Source organism: Polypterus senegalus, chromosome 6 (assembly GCF_016835505.1).
Source record: "Polypterus senegalus isolate Bchr_013 chromosome 6, ASM1683550v1, whole genome shotgun sequence".
Classification (NCBI taxonomy): Eukaryota; Metazoa; Chordata; class Cladistia; order Polypteriformes; family Polypteridae; genus Polypterus; species Polypterus senegalus.
This window is the reverse complement of record NC_053159.1, coordinates 93,301,454-93,319,323: the sequence shown is the minus strand read 5'-3', so window position 1 is coordinate 93,319,323 and position 17,870 is coordinate 93,301,454. Positions and strand designations below refer to the sequence as shown.

General features: G+C 43.0%; 1 protein-coding gene across 1 annotated transcript in view; it reads right to left on the bottom strand.

The window, feature by feature from the left end:
• Nucleotides 1–4,557, bottom strand: part of ihha (Indian hedgehog signaling molecule a) — a 67,757-nt gene extending 63,200 nt beyond the window's left edge. The window contains exon 1 of the mRNA XM_039756511.1: nucleotides 3,871–4,557. Coding sequence (XP_039612445.1) covers nucleotides 3,871–4,170 — 300 coding nt within the window. The 5' untranslated portion in view covers nucleotides 4,171–4,557. The remainder of the gene's footprint in view (nucleotides 1–3,870) is intronic.
• Between the last annotated feature and the right edge of the window lie 13,313 nt (nucleotides 4,558–17,870).

Below are 17,870 nucleotides of genomic sequence, written 5' to 3'. Positions count from 1 at the left end.
TGGCCCTACGATGGCCTCTCCATACCTGGTCTCTAATACTTCCGCAATGGTCTCCTGCTTCCAACGACCCAAAACTTATTTAAGTGAGTTTGATATAGTTATTGAAAATTTCAAAAACAACAACATATTCCAAAATCTGCTCGATGCAATTCAGAGTCGTGGGAGGGCACGAAAAAGAAGAAAAGAAGAAGAGAGGACACAGTTAATCTCTGCACAGGTCAGGAACCAACGTTCAACAGGAAGCCAGTCTACAGCAGGGCACACTCACACACACACACACACGAGGAAAACTGAGAAGTAATCACCTTTGAGATGTGAGATAGGAAATGAGCACCCTGGCGGGCATGAGAAGAATATGCAAACGTCACAAAGACAACGACTGGGCATGAGATTCAAACCAAGAATGGTGTATCTATGAGCAGGACTGTGGAGTCAGTAGATAAATCCTTCGACTTCGACTCCGACTCCTCTGTATTTAATAGGCTGATGTATTTCCATGTTGTTTGAAGGAAGGCAACATACACGTCATTTAACCACAGAATTATTGGCTAGGAAGCTGACTCTCTACCGTATTACAGTTTAAACAAAAGACAAGAACCCCTGAACACACATCAGGCCATAGCACATACCTCCACCTACATCATTACACTTCTTTACACTCTAATGAACTTGTAAAACACATTATATCTGAAATAAATTTAAAACACTTTTTGTAATGTACCATAATCCAGATTACAATAGGTGAATATCAAGTTGTAGAATAGCTCAGCTGAACTTCACACTACTAGTAACACAACTATGCACTGGGCTTTATTCTTACATCAGTGAAGTACTTAATTATGACTATTGTTTGCGAAATGGGACATTTGAACTTTCTGTATTTTTTTTTTCATTACAAATTAAATTTATTAGGAGTCGGTACATTTTTGCCAACTCCAGGTACCCAAAATTGTCTCCGACTCCTTGACTCTGACGCCACAGCCCTGTCTATGAGGCAGCACCACTAACCACCCAATCAAGAAAGAGTCGGTCTGAGCTAAAACTAAGGTCTCTGTCATATGTGGTGGCTTTATGTTATTTCCTCAAAAAATATACATGCACAACAGCTCCACCCCAAAATGGTAAGGGGGGCTAAGAAATAGTAGGGGGGAGGTGAGGGGTGACAAACATTACATTACAAAAATCCACCAAGTAACAGTAAACCTGACAGCAAGGGCGGGGAAGCTCAGAGAAGTTTAGCTCAGGGAAAATTACCTCCTTGCGCAGGGCCTGATGCACATGTTGTTAGAATTAAGTGTCTTTCATGTTTCCACAAGTAACATACATTCTGGTTCATCTTCATCTTCAGCAAATCAGACATTACATCCGCATACAACCCTTCCGATATACACTCAGGTTTGTGTGATAGACCATGCCATCTCCTAAGGTGCATCTCTGCAGTCCCAGCCTCTAAACACAATAGTCCACGACACAGGAAAGGAAATCCACAGCAGATTCAAACAAAACTCTCACGAAGAAGACTAAAACCACAAGTGAGGCGTTTTGTGATCATTTCTGAGAGACTGTGAATGTTAGAACCATGGCATGCATCAGATCCTTTTACTATGAGACTCACTAAGAGATTTTTCACACAAAAGCAAAAAAAAAAAAAAAAACTTCAACAGAAGAAAGCAGCAGAAGCACTTGGCAAAGAAAGGTTTGCCAGGCTAACTTTTTACCAAACACCATCTAATGACCAAATAGGGTTAGTGTCTGCTACCATTCTTCTGACACCTGCTTTAAGTAGTATTGTTTTTACAAAATGAATGATTTCACAGAAATGTCATGATTGGGATGGCAGGTTGTGCTTTACCATTCAACCTAGAATGACTGACTAGGACCCGGTTTACTTTTTGGAGTTGCTGTGGTTGCATTGCCATTTCTTTATTCTGAGGGCTGTAAGGTGTGCCGTGGAGAAGGGCAGCGGGCTGAGGCTGAGCAGCCTGACAGATATGCCAGTCATGTATAACACAATATTTTTACATTTGAAACGGTATGAAGACATTACGGATACTGTTGGTATTAATGACAATTTAGACACAGGTAGTCACAGTCTGACCTGCGGCCTGCTAACTCCTACAAGTGGGAAACTGAAGCAAGCCGATGCCACTCCACTTTAACAGGGTTTCTTTGGACTAACATTTGGTTCTTTGCAAATTTGTTTGGCTGATTTTGCCCTTTCTGGCTGTGGTGGAAGAGAGCAATAACCAATTTGAGATTTTAATTTTGTTTGTTTTTTATTTTTCAGCACAAAGCCTGGCAGCTGAAGAAGGACATGTATGCAGCGAGTATCCACTAAAGTAACTGTCAGACGGGAAGCCCAAGCAGGAACTTAAAATCGAGGCTTACCAAAATAAAAAAAAAAATTAATCGGTGCCCTTTTGTCAGCATGAGAAGGGATGACTACATGATGCAGGTGGTTAACTATGTGTTCTTGGGTATAGGAGAACAAAAATAAAAACTGACAACTTCATTTAAATGAATGTTGTATTTTAAGCTTAAATGTAACGTCTGCCATACAAAGAAAAATAAAATGAATAAAGTGATTAGTGGCACTGCAGGTAACGGTAGGCATGCCATTTTGGATGCACCTGTTTACTTAGCATTCCTAATTGCCTGTGTGACCACTGTCCCCTTGGGGTCCCTTTTTAAGAAAAGAGGAAATCTGCTTGTAAATAAAATGCGCACCACAAAACCTGTGAGGTATGCTGTTCCCTGCTACTGGAGCCTTTACCAACAAACCTTAAGGGACCTGCCCAGTCTCCAGTGATTTATAATATTACAAACAATGCAAGGTGCTATACAGAAATGAACAACTGAAATGTGAAAGGAGTCGTGCAAACTGGCATCGGGAGTGGCACTAATGAGGCCGGTGACAGAGGAAAATCTCGGAATTGTCTGAGCTTACTGAAGAATGAAACTCGTGAGCCTTCACTTCGTACCTCACATAAACCGACACGCAACAACATGAGGTGCAAAAAAACGTGCGTGATGAACATCCATTCGAATCTGCAGTGTGCCTCACTTTGGATAAGGGTGGCAGAAGGGTACAGATGATACAAAAGCATATATCGAAACAATAACGCGCACGTTTAAACAATCGAACCGCTAATAAATAAAAACGTCCATTCTACATAATCACATTTAAAGACACACCCATAAAAGTCTAAAAGGCAACAAAGCCTACAGAAAAAAATATGGGCAAATTATTCTTACTAGATGGCATAAAGCCCTCCTGTGCCAGGCGGAAAAATGTCTGCAAGAATAAAAATCGGACTAAGATCCTGCATCCTCGGGATGCTTGTGGCGATTTTCAATTTCACATCTGTAGATCTCAACACTCAGCGACTGGCACCTTATTGTGTACAGTACTGGACGTTGAGTAAGCGAAAACTTCAAGTCAGTCATTATTTTTTGAAAATCTGGAAGTCTTAACGAGTGCACGCGGAAGCACGAGCGGCTGGCACTCCAAATGTGTGAAGCCCACCCAGCCAGTAAAAGGTAGAGCATGACCCTGTTGCCATCCCGAGCAGGGAAGTCTTGTCAGCGCGGACAAGCTTTGAGAGGAGTGCGGTGGGGTTAGCCGAAACGATACCAGCAGACCAAGCCCGGCGGCGTTCGGTCAAGCTCGGAGATCGGCACGCGCACACACACACACACACACACAGTCACTCACTCACTCAATCACTCCGGGAGGCGCAGCGAAGCACACATCGATCTCTCCTGCAGCCTAGCGGGTCAATAAAACTGAGTGCACAGAGTTTGCAGAATGTGGGCAAAGGGCGCCGCGCGGGCAGCACGCGCAACTGTGCTCAAGGCAGTCCTCCATACCTGGGTCATAAGCCGGTCCGCGCCTGTCTTCTCCTCGTCCTTGAATATGATGTCCGGATTGTAGTTGGGGATGAGCTCTTTGAAGCGCTCCGAACTCCGCGTGATCTTGCCCTCAAAGCGACCGCTAGCCCCCAGCGTCTTCTCTGCCACGTTAGGGCTGAACTGCTTGTAGGCGAGTGGGCTGAGCTTCCTGGGGCGCCGTCCCCTGCCGTATCCTCTGCCCGGCCCGCAGCCGTCGGTGGCCGGGGTGAGGATCAGGGCGCAGCCGCTGAAGAGCAGCAGCAGCACGGACAGCCTCATTCCACGCTGCGGTGCTGGCTTTCCGAGCCTATCCAATTGCCCCTCTTGTATCCTTCGCTCCCCCGCGGGGTCCGGGCAGGGGGAGGAGAAGACCCTCACAGTGTGCCCGCCGGCTCCCCTAGTTTCGCCATACCCAAAGCGCACAGCGGCCCGCGTCCCGGGAGCCGTAAGTTCGGAGCAGGTGGCGCGCTGTGTCTGCTCTCAGACTCGCTCTGCAGCCGGCTCACGGAGCTATCAATAAATAGGAAAGTCCGTTTGTTTTGGCACATAGGTTCAAAGACGGCTTCTAGCTCTGATCGGCCACAGACAGCCCACTCTGTGCCTCTGGGCAGCGGTTACAAAGTGCGTAGCAGTGGTTTGCGCTCTGGTCAGCTCTGAATGCGTCCCTGTGGCGCACGGCTCAGGGCAGATATGGAAATTGATGAGATCCGGGATCGGGAGCCACTGGAGACCGCACCCTGCCAGCCCTGCCTTTCTGTCCCTCCCTCTCCCCGCACCGGGTCACACGGGGGCAGACACCTCACATTTATTACTCATCTCCCCGGTTTGCGTTTAGGTCGCAAAGCGTGCCAGTCTAGCTCAGTCTCTGTGTCACAGATGATGCGAGAAAGACGGTCTTAGCAACTTGGCGAGATCTCTCAGATCGCGTGGGATCCACCTGCGCTAAATACAACACTTTTAGCGCACGCTTGCGATTCATGGCAGCGCTGCTTTCTTGGAGTGATAATTGAAGGTGTGGAGCTCGCGCGGCGCCTGTCACCATGACATGGCTTTATTAACCTCATCAATACAGACATCAGATGAAAAACGACCAGAAAAACACCACTACTCAAGAGCTACCCTTTCCCCTGCGCTGCACCTGTCCAGTGTCCAGTACCTGTGAAAAAACAGTAGTAGGCATTGCCGTGCACCCGTCCAAAGCAAGTAATCCAAGTATGCAGTAATAACGCACTGGGAAACCCGGGCGTTTCTTCAAAACGGCAACGTGTCGGACATGCGTGTTATATTGTACGCATCCACGGTGCTAACACTTTGGCAAAGCACGACGTGAATGCAGAAGCAGCGGAAGCGACGGCAAATCAGAGGAGCTGGTCTGCGATGCTGCAGCGGCGACTACCTTTCATTTAGACAGAGAGGGGTGCGCGTGTTTTTCCTCAAGAGTGAATCCCTCCGACTGGGACACATTTAGACTTCCACCCGAGTTCTATGCACCACAGAGCGACCTCTCCGCTAATCTGATCACGGCCAGGTCGTGCAGTCTCGCTGTCATGGACAGAACACTCAAGTGAAATACGGCTCTGAAGGTGGACTATCGTCTGCACAGTTAATCACCGGTCCGTCTCAACTGTTCAGCTCGACCCCCTAATACTAGCAGCCACCAGCCTCTCCCCTAAAATGACCCTTTTGTCCCCACTGTTTAGGAAGGTGACAGCACAGTACACAGAGTTCACATACCATCAACCCCCAACAAACAGGATTAGCAGTTTTCACAGGATGGGAATTTCTTAAATATTTTCTCTATGTAAATTACTGTAAAGTCTACTTCTATGGTCTATATTCGGAACGTGTCGATTTCAAATACCTGTTTACTAAAGAGGAGCAACTGATTAAAAAGTATGCCTTCAAGGCATGTCTCGTCACTCCGCCTTTATCCATTTAAACTTCGCACCAGTTAGACTTTGCCGGCTCCACGAAGTGCATCGTTGCGTGTAATCGATTTCCAACGAAAGGTGCAGAACGCGTGCTACCCAGCGAACACATGGCACCGAGTCTGGTTAGACCAATACGAAACGAACGGACTGGACGATGAGGCTCGGGCTTGTGGAAAAGATCGTGATGGGACAACAGCACCCCCCAGCGCCCCCTTCTGCGTAACGGTTAACATAACAGGTGTTACACCTTTTAAAATACGCAGATAGCTTGTTCCGTTAATTAGAAATTATAAATACAGTTTTGAAAAAGTATATTAACGTATATATAGGCGGCAAGGTCGCGCCCCACGGAATCAGAATTCTGGATTTGTATCTTGTGACTGATTGTTGGATTTTGCGTGCTCTCTCTGTGTGTACCCGAGCTTCCCTCTGAACACTCTGGTTTCCTCCTTCATCTCAAATAATACCCTGGTTAGGCATATGGCTTTTGTATGAGTGGAACAGCGATGGAGTGACTTGTCCAGCACTGTTTACTGCTGATAGGATAGGCTCTAGGTGCACCAAGACCCTGAACTGGGTCAGGTGAGCTGGGTTTGAGAACTATATATATCAGGAGCTTTTATCCAAAGCGACTTACAAATGAGGTTAGAGGTCATCTTGATCAAGTAAAAAGGCAGTCTGGGGAGTGCTTTAAAAATGTTAACAAGTTTACAAAATTGACTATCACAACTGAACAGCTCTAAATTGAACAAAAACAGGACTAGTTTCAAGACGGTTATCAAAACCATTCTCAATTAAAATGATATTCACAGAACTAGAGTCTTATCATATACTGTATATACACTCACCTAAAGGATTATTAGGAACACCTGTTCAATTTCTCATTAATGCAATTATCTAATCAACCAATCACATGGCAGTTGCTTCAATGCATTTAGGGGTGTGGTCCTGGTCAAGACAATCTCCTGAACTCCAAACTGAATGTCAGAATGGGAAAGAAAGGTGATTTAAGCAATTTTGAGCGTGGCATGGTTGTTGGTGCCAGACGGGCCGGTCTGAGTATTTCACAATCTGCTCAGTTACTGGGATTTTAACGCACAACCATTTCTAGGGTTTACAAAGAATGGTGTGAAAAGGGAAAAACATCCAGTATGCGGCAGTCCTGTGGGCGAAAATGCCTTGTTGATGCTAGAGGTCAGAGGAGAATGGGCAGACTGATTCAAGCTGATAGAAGAGCAACTTTGACTGAAATAACCACTCGTTACAACCGAGGTATGCAGCAAAGCATTTGTGAAGCCACAACACGCACAACATTGAGACGGATGGGCTACAACAGCAGACCCCACCGGGTACCACTCATCTCCAATACAAATAGGAAAAAGAGGCTACGATTTGCACGAGCTCACCAAAATTGGACAGTTGAAGACTGGAAAAATGTTGTCTGGTCTGATGAGTCTCGATTTCTGTTGAGACATTCAAATGGTAGAGTCAGAATTTGGTGTAAACAGAATGAGAACATGGATCCATCATGCCTTGTTGCCACTGTGCAGGCTGGTGGTGGTGGTGTAATGGTGTTGGGGATGTTTTCTTGGCACACTTTAGGCCCCTTAGTGCCAATTGGGCATCGTTTAAATGCCACGGGCTACCTGAGCATTGTTTCTGACCATGTCCATCCCTTCATGACCACCATGTACCCATCCTCTGATGGCTACTTCCAGCAGGATAATGCATCAAGTCACAAAGCTCGAATCATTTCAAATTGGTTTCTTGAACATGACAATGAGTTCACTGTACTAAAATGGCCCCCACAGTCACCAGATCTCAACCCAATAGAGCATCTTTGGGATGTGGTGGAACGGGAGCTTCGTGCCCTGGATGTGCATCCCACAAATCTCCATCAACTGCAAGATGCTATCCTATCAATATGGGCCAACATTTCTAAAGAATGCTTTCAGCACCTTGTTGAATCAATGCCACATGGAATTAAGGCAGTTCTGAAGGCGAAAGGGGGTCAAACACCGTATTGGTATGGTGTTCCTAATAATCCTTTAGGTGACTGCATATGCTTAAAGTTTAAATGTAGTACAACATATTTAAATATCACTAATTATCATTTTTACTGGGCGGCACAGTGGTGCAGTGGGTAGCGCTGCTGCCTTGCAGTTAGGAGACCCGGGTTCGCTTCCAAGGTCCTCCCTGTGTGGAGTTTGCATGTTCTCCCCGTGCCCATGTGGGTTTCCTCCGGGTACTCCAGTTTCCTCCCACAGTCCAAAGACATGCAGGTTAGGTGCATTGGCGATCCTAAATTGTCCCTAGTGTGTGTTTGGTGTGTGGGTGTGTGTGTGTGTGTGTGTGCGTGCGCCCTGCCTGGGGTTTGTTTCCTGCCTTGCACCCTGGGATTGGCTCCAGCAGACCCCCATGACCCTGTAGTTAGGATATAGCGGGTTGGATAATGGAAGCTGCGGTGGGTTGGCACCCTGCCCAGGATTGGTTCCTGCCTTGTGCCCTGTGTTGGCTGGGATTGGCTCCAGTAGACCCCCGTGACCCTGTGTTTGGATTCAGCGGGTTGGAAAATGGATGGATCGATAATGGAAGGATAGATGGATAATTTTTACTCAGTATGTATCTAATGGCCCCCTCCTACACAGTCAAGGGGTTATGAGCGTGGAACTCAGTATACACAAGAAACACATGCTGCAGGCTTCAGGTAAGGTCTTGAACATAAATACTGACAGAAAAACAATCAATCAAAGTCAACTTCAGACAAAACATCATTTAATCAATCAGCTGAACATGAACACATGCAGTACATCCATCATTCAATCAAGTAAGATCAACCTCTTGAAGGAATTAAGAATATGAGAACAGAAGTTGTAGTTTCACTAATGAGAGACCATTCAGTCCATTAGGCAAATTCTTTTAGGTGTTTATACGAATGTCTCATACAGAAACCTTTTAAAAATTGTTGAGGTTTCCACTTAAAATACATGATCTGGTGGGTTCCCATGACCCTTTGGGAGAAATAGTTACTTGAGCCCACATGCAACAAGTTAATCAATTGGACTCAACCACAGGTAATATCAATCAGTTCAACAAATTAAACCAGCTAAAGGAAAAAAAAAAAAATCAACTGATTAATCAAGGGAACCCAGGGCAACTGCAGTGAGACTTGGTGTTATCTCCAAATTCTGCCTGTGTATCTGAGAAAAGACATTTTGAACAAGAGAAAGCAAAAATGAATGCAGTACTGAACTGTTTCTATACTTAACCCATGTTGTGATCTTGCATTTATTTTCCAGCATAATTCATCAGTCAATCAGATCATCCCATCCATGAGCATTAAATCAATCGCTCTTCCTCTCACCAAGGACACCCCAAAGCAGTGTACATGTAAACAGTAATATTTAGACATGTACATTTCTGACATTGAGTCACTACCCCATCACCAGATCATATCCTGCTTTAAGTGTCTAATGAATCTCAGCTCTGCAGCGTTGCGTTTATGTCACATACCTTAATTGCTGCATCAGACCTTAGTGACAGTGACAAGCTGAACTACACCTCAACAGGTATGATGCTTAGTTAGATTCTGGCTTCACAGTTGAAGAAGCTTTCCAAGTGCTACTTCCTTCACTAAGGCAGCTTCTTTTTCTTTCTGCCCTTAGAAAACGAAAAGAGACAAGGATCCCTCCTCAGCAAGTACAGACATTTGCCAAATTAAACAAGCCACAGTAACTTGTTAAACTCAGTATTCTCAGGTAAAGGTACATTTCTGCCTCTTTTGTCAGTGCATGAAGTTGAGAGCAGCACCTTTAATTACCTTAATGTCTGAAAGTTAGCACCAGTAGGAGAGCCTTTTTCAATCCCTCATGATGTTTAGCCATGACTGCTTTTTGAGGTCATATCTTTGAATGCTGGGCTAGCTCAGCCTCTTCAGGGAAGATACTGCATCATCTCAAGCCCTCAGCCTCTGAGCTTCAGTGTCTACTGAATTAATTGTATATTGATTGACTGATCTTGTGAAGCAGCCTTTTGAATTTACATTCCTTAAGTAAGACAGCTTATTGCTCCAGCTCTAAGATTCATCAAAAGCTCCTCTCCTTTAGGAGGGAAGTTACTGAGCTCAGTCTTCTCCATTAAGACACCTTGCAGAATCATCTTCTTCACAATAGAGGTACTCACAATAAAGGAAGTCCTCTGCTTTCAGAAGGGTGACACAAATGACACTTCACCCTTTGTGGCTTTTGGACAGTCTTCCAGTGCTCATGTGGGATTTCTCTATTTATCTCCTTATGGACTGGAATCCCATCGAGAAATGGTTGCACCTTGTGCTTCCAGGATAAGATCTAAAACTAACCTCTTATGGGGCACCATTATCTCTCTAATTTCACATATTTAACATTCTGCAGATAGGTCCGAGGGGCTTATTCTATGCAGTATATTTATTAATGACTCTCTAAATGAACTTCTCAGTTTTATGTTAATGCATTTTAAAACAAAAGTCAAATGTCCAATTGTATCTGTCACATGAATGAATCTTGTAAAGCCCAGCTTTCCCAATGCTTCCCTCTTTGTCTCACTCAGTCTGACACCTCTGTCCCTTATCAGTTGCCCCTTTAGAGATTTGTTTGTAAGCTAATGGCCTCCTTAGGGATTGTGGTTGATGCCGGTTATTCTTCACCCATGATGACACCTTCCTCTCTAAGCACCTCTTCTGAGCATTCTGTATTCTAAAGAATAATGCCAACTCCAAGGGGCTGTGTACTAAACTAATGCCACTGTGAAAGTAACAGGAAACAAAGGAAAAGAATGGACTGCTGAATTTGAGCCCCTCTCTAGGATGTTAGCAGAACTGTGGCATCTTTCTGAACATCAGGATGTAAAAAGCTGCTGTCACCAATTTTACTTTATATTCAGCTTTTCGTAAGGAAACCCAGTGGCACAGAGGCGTGTCATGTTCCAGATAAGCATGGCATTTACAGCCACAATCTCAAGGTGGACTTCTCCAGTTTCTTGATATGTCTGGCACTGGTGGTCCGTACATTGCACTGCGTCTTTGCCCTTTGGTGGAGGGTGGACTGTTCAGTCACTTGTTTTCAGGATGTTGGTCTGCCATTGCTTTGCCAGCATTATGTCTTTAGGTGTTTTTTGACACCTAGCAACCCCTCTAATTTCTCAACCTGAGCCAAAGCTCATTCAATAAAGGAAGTACAAACCCTCCATGGGATGCCAACCATACCGGGATGAAGTCAGAGTCCCTAGAGAAAACCTAAGGGACACTGAGTGAATATACAGATTGCACACACTCAGGGTGAAGATTTGAACCCCATAGCACTGAGTTTTGTGGCAGCAAGTCCTGTAGTGTTGAAAGTAATGGATGGATATTTGTGTTAAAATTATTCTGATTGGTACTTTTATTCCATAAAAACACATTTTCTAAAGATAACGGTACAGAGGCAAGGTGCAAGTTTTTTGAAGAGACACAAACATCTAGTGAGTTTTGCACTACAGAGTTATGGAAAGAAATGTCAAGAAGACAGCTTCAGCTTTGTGCCAACCTGGAGAAATGTCAAAGTCACTCATTCTTTGGGAATACTAAGTGCTTCTAATGGTAAAGTTCAACCAAGTTCAACCTCCATGTTGAACCCAAGTTCAACCTCCATGAAGAAGTAAAGATGTGCTACCCATTCACTGAGGATTGTCAAATAAAGAGGACATGCTTCATAGCGACCCTGGAGAAGGGATGTCAGATCTGAAGGAACGAAGGGGTGTTAAATCACAATGTTTTAATAACAGCAGAGACAGAGTGGAGACCCATCTTCCAATGAAGCTAACAAAAAGGGACCCAAAGGTATTGTGGAATACAACTGGGTTATGTAAGTTAACCAGTGAAACATAACTGACCTATGTAGGGTGACTCCCTTTGGGTTGGTGAAAATGTCTAGATGAATTCTACCAACATAGAACCCCCATCCATTTTCCTCAAGGTAGGTAGCACAGTGGCTAGGTACAAATCCAGGCCTAGTCACTCCTTCTCTGAGTTTTCCTCAAACATTCCAAAGACAACAAAGAGGCTGTGTGGTAACTTTAAGCTGGTTCTGTGTAAGCATGTGAGGGCCTTGAGACTGGCTGGGGTACTGTGCAGGGTTTGTTCCTATCTTGTGCCTGATAATACCAGGACAGACTGTAGACCCTGTGGCACCCGACTGTATTAAGTAGCTTTGATAATGGATGGATATAGTCTCAGGAAGCCCAATGCCAAACCTCCAAAAAACACATGTACTAGTGGTCACACCTTGATAGTAATGGAGGAAAGCAGGGTGAAACCCCAAAAGCACTAAGGACATACGTCTCGTCTTCCACTAGGAAGAAGAGGAAACAATTCTGCATCCATTCTACTCATAATTTTGTACATCTACCATCCCTCCATCATGTGCACAATTTGTTTCATTTGAAAGGGTCAGTAATTGCAAGCAATTAATGTAAAGCAGTAGCTATGACTCGGTGAGATGCCTGTCCACTGCACTGCTCTGCAACTCCTCCTTTATGATTGTGCTGCTTTCTTGTCACTGTGGCGGTGAAAACAGTCTCGGAGACTAACATGAAGGAGCAATAATTAGGGTACAAATATGATACGAGGAACACCCAAGGGTTATGAGAATCTCTATGCAAAGAAATGACCGAGTTGTATTAATCCAAATGATGTACCCTGATTAATCTGAATAGCAAAGAGACGTTTATTATTGTTGGGAACATTGGGCTGAGTGATTTCACCAACATGATGTCATTGGAAGGTCACTTATCAGTGAAACAATGCTAATTGTGTCAAATTGTTAAAAGGCTGGGAACAAAAGCGTCCATTACCTTATAATACGACTGATCGATATGCAAGGCTGATGTTACGTTAATGCTCCTTTGTTTTATTTATTAAACATTATGATGCTAAAGAAATGTGACCTATCCTTTTTAAATTTCCCAACAGATTGATTAGGCAGTAATAGATATTGGGCAGTGTTCCCATAAACACGTCCTCAGGCTTTGTTTCAGCTGAAAACTTTATCCTTGGAGGCCACAGCACCATGCAAACAGAGTTAGGCCATGTTCATTTTAGATCATTGACCAGGGTAGGACACTTGCACTACTATCACAAAGACGAGACAGTCACTGCACACAGCAAGACTTCGAATGGCTGCTCCATAGGGCCTATAACTTTATAGCAATCTATTTTTATGATTTTTTTCTCCTCTCTTATAGCTAATATGAACAGGGAACAAAGAGGCATATTTAAACCAGTGATAATATGGATATTGTGGTGGAGTTTAGGCTTGCCTTCATCTTGTCTTTGGCAACCACAGCTTGGTATTCATATCATAAGGAGGAATCGGCCAAACTTGAATTGTCAATAATGTCCAACAGCAGTATGTAAAGATGGACACATTAATACTGACAACAACAGGGTGTAGAGACATGATAAGAAGAGTTTGCTGCTGATCAGTAAAAATAAGTAGCAACCAAGGACACAGTCAAAAGACAGGGCTCTGGGTCAGAATCCAAACAAGTTAACCATAAGCTAAACCGACAGTAAAAGTGTAGCTGGAAAAAATAGGAAAAGAACATTGAGACCATACAGTAAAAAGACCCAAAATGTGATTTTACTCCTACATCTAAAGGCAAAAACTACTGGCCTGCCATGATTGGTTCTTGCTTTTCACTTTGACCCAAACAATCGTCTAATGATATATGCTCTAAGAGAGACTAAGCCGATATTAAAGCCCAGGAGCCAAACAACATGAGGCGACTGACAGATAAGGATAGGTTACCAGCAAATGAAAGTATTGATGTGATCTTTAAGGAATTCCTGCATTTGCTGCTCAACATGGGCCCTTTATGTGCCAAGCAAGGTTTGGGTCCTGCTGCACCCCTTTCAGCACAGACTCCAGATGTAGCAAAGTATCTGAGGGAAAGAATACAGGAATGTTCTATTGTCACATTTTCATTCCTTACTTTTTATAATACAGGGTTATAAGTGACTGGAGGTTTTATTAGTGAGTGCTGCAAAGCAGAAACCAACCCTGAATGGTATTCCAGTCCTTCCCAATACAAATGAATTGCTACTGGGCCAATTCAGAAGCTTCAAGACATCCCAGGCAGGTGGTTAGCTGTAAGGAGGCTACAACACTGCTTGCTGTGGCCCATATTACTCATCAGAAATATCAATGGGATAAATGAGAAGAGGACATGGCGCCATGTAGAAATAAAGCCTGAAAGTTTGGAATATAGGGTGATGTAAAGTGGTTGCAGATTCCCGTGTTTGTAACCCAGCCAAGCCACTATTTGTCTGTGTAGGATTTTCTCCAGTTTTTTCTATGGCATCCCCACTGCACACAGGTACGTTGTCATAGCAGGAGTGACTGGTACCCTGCCTTTGTATTTGGTGCAGCAATTGTACAGCTGAATTAAGCAGGATGACTTAGAAGAGGTGGCTGCGCATGTGTTAAGCCAATGTCACATTACATGACTTGTAGTCAGAAAGGATTTCAAACATGATAAGAACACTTGCTGATCTTGTAATCGGTGGATGGCAGATTGCACAACTAGAAATTACAGACTATGTCAAATTAGAATGTGTTTGACGACTTTCCAGTACAGTTCCAAAGTATTGCAAGCTCAGCCCTTTTTCTGACAGCCAGTAGCGTCTGTTCGGTTTGTGACGTCCAAAGCACCTGCATGCTTTATTTCACATTATATGTATTGTACTTGCAGCAGAGAGCTCATTAGTTGTAAAGTCTCACGTACACAGTGTCCATCCCTACAATTTAAGATTTTGTCAGGGTGAGTTTTGGATTGATTTCCTGTGACTTGCTAAGATTTTATAAGTGAAGTCTGTGACTGAAAATTGTGATTAGTGTGATCTGGCAACTTTAAGGTTACTTTGTTATAGGAAGGGTACTATAAAATACATTTATCTGACTGAAACTGGGTACTAAGGACTCATTGTGACCTCGCCATGGACCAAGCAGGTTTGATAAAGCATGAATCAGTGGATACTGACATTCAGAGTTAGTTGTGTATGTTGTTGTCTGGGTAGGCTCTGGTCCCCAGTGACTTTGTACTGAAATAAGTAATGCAAAATGAGTGGAAAGTAGAGTGTGCCTGCAATGTCAGTCTGTTTGTCCATGTCATATTTTTGATAGGCACAGGCAATAACAATATGCTGCCCCAGCACTGCATCTACTTTCAAAGAATGGCATCTCAACGATAGTTGTAAAGCTGTGAATCAGTGGTGTTAAACACAAGGCCACTGAGCTTCTCAGGTGACCATCTACTGATTTTAATTTTATAGCTATTTTTCTTTTGTATCTACTCTTGCATACATGTAGCTCTCTCTTGTTTTTAATTGTTCCAAGTAGACCATAACATGAGATGCATCTTCTGTGTGGAAAAATGGCTGGAATGTAGATCTTGGGAGTAGTCTGTTTTGCTTCCCCTCTCAGTGGGCAGTTTTTCACTCATCACTAAACCCATCTGCCAAAAAAGCAGAAAATATCAGTTTTCCTACATGGTGGGTAGCACTGTTCTCTCATAGCTTCAGGTATCTAGGTTAATTTTCTAGACTATTTACTGTATGTCCTCACATTCACATATCTGCTCTTTCTTTATTCTGGTTTCTTTTCACATCCAAGAACACGTGTGCAGGACCTGGGTTATTGGACAGTGCCTTGCAAAAGGTCTGGGTCCTAAAAAAAAAAGGCTGTCTCTTGCCAGTTACTCCATGCTTCTAAGCTGTGTTTTTGGCTTCTAATCACACTGCAATGGACATGGTAGATTCTGAACACAGGCTGACCCTTGTTTCTTTTGAGGTGACATACTGCATGTATTACAGAAATATATTCTGGTGTGACCATCTACATATCAGGGCAAAAACTTAAAAGAACTACACAAGATGAGGAGTTTCTGTTAAGGCCATCAAAATCAATGTGAATATAGCTTCATAGAAAAACTTGAAAGCATAATAAACAGAGATATGAGGATTTATGATATGACTGTATCTCAGTTGCCCAAAAAGAGAGAAACACACTCTTCGATGTCATCATGATTCCTTTAGCTGTACCTGCTCTAATCTTAGATCAACATTAGTTCAGAAGCAATGCAGAATAAAAAAAATTCTGTTATTTCCGAATTTGTCCTTCTGGACTAAATTGAACTTGGGGGTAAGAAATGGGTGGACTAGTGTGGCTTGGTACATGGCACATGTATGGTTGACGTGAGAACAAATTGTTTAAATATGTCAGAACACAGTGAAACAACCTTGAACATCATTTTAACTGTTATTGGTTGACCATGGAAAAGATTAGGTTGACTCCACCACTTTTATTTATTTATTTTTTTTTAATGAAATGCCACAAGCTATCAGAGGGATTTTACCCTTTACAGCTGTTGTGTAAAAGACATCCATGAGCAACCCTGGATTTAATCCAGGACATATTGGAGAAGCAAACCTGATATTGAGACAAAAATAAGTGAACATGCGTCTTGTTTCAGTGACTGCAGAACAAAGGTGTGTGAATTTCATCTTAGCAACCACTTTATGGTATTAGTTCTTGTCTCACAGTCACAACTAAGACAAACAGGCCTGTGGACCATGTGCTTTTAGAATCTAATAAAAGGCATAGTAGCAAACTGACCACATGAAAGCATTTTGTCTTTGAAAACTTCAAGATGGTAAACATATTCATGACTACTTAACTATAGTCACCAGCACATACTAAAATATGAAGGAACTGTAGGGCGTCGATCTGAAGAAATGCATACTGTGGTCATTTTATTAAGTACAATTAGTTATTATTATTAGAGTATTACCAAAAGCAAGACATTATATGGGTATGACGTTAATCTGCATCCATCCCAGCATGAAGGCCCTCCAACCTGCAGGGAAACACTTGGGGATTGGTGGCATAATTGGCACTCCAGCCACCATAAAAAAACCTGACACTGTTCCACTTCATCTGAACTAGTGTGGTGCTGAGGTATCACCCATTGCATGGCTGCACTCGGATCCTAATCTGGGATCCTGAGTTGGTTTGTTGTGTGGTGGGTGCGGTAATGCACTGTATCAGTGTGTGCTCCTTACCTCTCTCTTTTGAATATCTAGCTTTTATCATTTAAGAAGTAACATCTGCTATTATATTAACCATCTATTGTTTATCGGTGAATCATCAGGTTTACTATCATAATAACTATGACAAGTTCATAATAGCAAGTGAGATAATCAATGCCTCAAAACAGGAGAGTTTATAAACCTTGTACAATCCTTTGATCTGGGTCGGCATGCTACTAAGCCATAGCATAAGAGTGGACATACAGTACATTAGGTTTATTAATATCCAAAGGCCTTACAGATCTTAGACATTGATATTTCTCTTCACTTCATAATCTTTGACATAATATCTGTAACTAGAACTGAAAAACTGCACATTGTTAAGCAGCAGCATGCTGATGCAGCATCTGCTTACACATTTTCTGTTATTACTAGTTGGGAACAACCCTTTATTCTATTGACAGCCAGATGTACAGTTTCAATGCTAGGTTGACAGTCACAGCCAAGAAATGTGTAAGTTCAAAAGAGATTGTCGTAAAGCTGAGCAGAAAAGGGGAATAACTAAATTAACAGTCCATTATGACATTTTGAAAACTCAGTTGACCAGACAATAAGACGTTTGAGCTGAGAAGCCTTACTTTAAAATTCTCAACAACAGGGTAGGTAATCCAAGACTGCGGTTCTCATCTATACATTGAAGCCGACACTGTCTATGGAGTGGATGAACAAAGTTTCAGTAATTGATTTGGGAGTTTTAGAAACATTTCTAAAGAAAAAAAATATTATCTAATATAATGCAGACCTCTAGAACAGAGTTAGTTGAACCTCCCCCAATTCATCACAATGAACGGAACTGCATTAGAAAAATAAGCACACTTGAATTTCATAGAATAATTTCTCAATTGCTCACCTGCATTCTTGATTCCGTACCTACAGGCATTTTCAAGGAC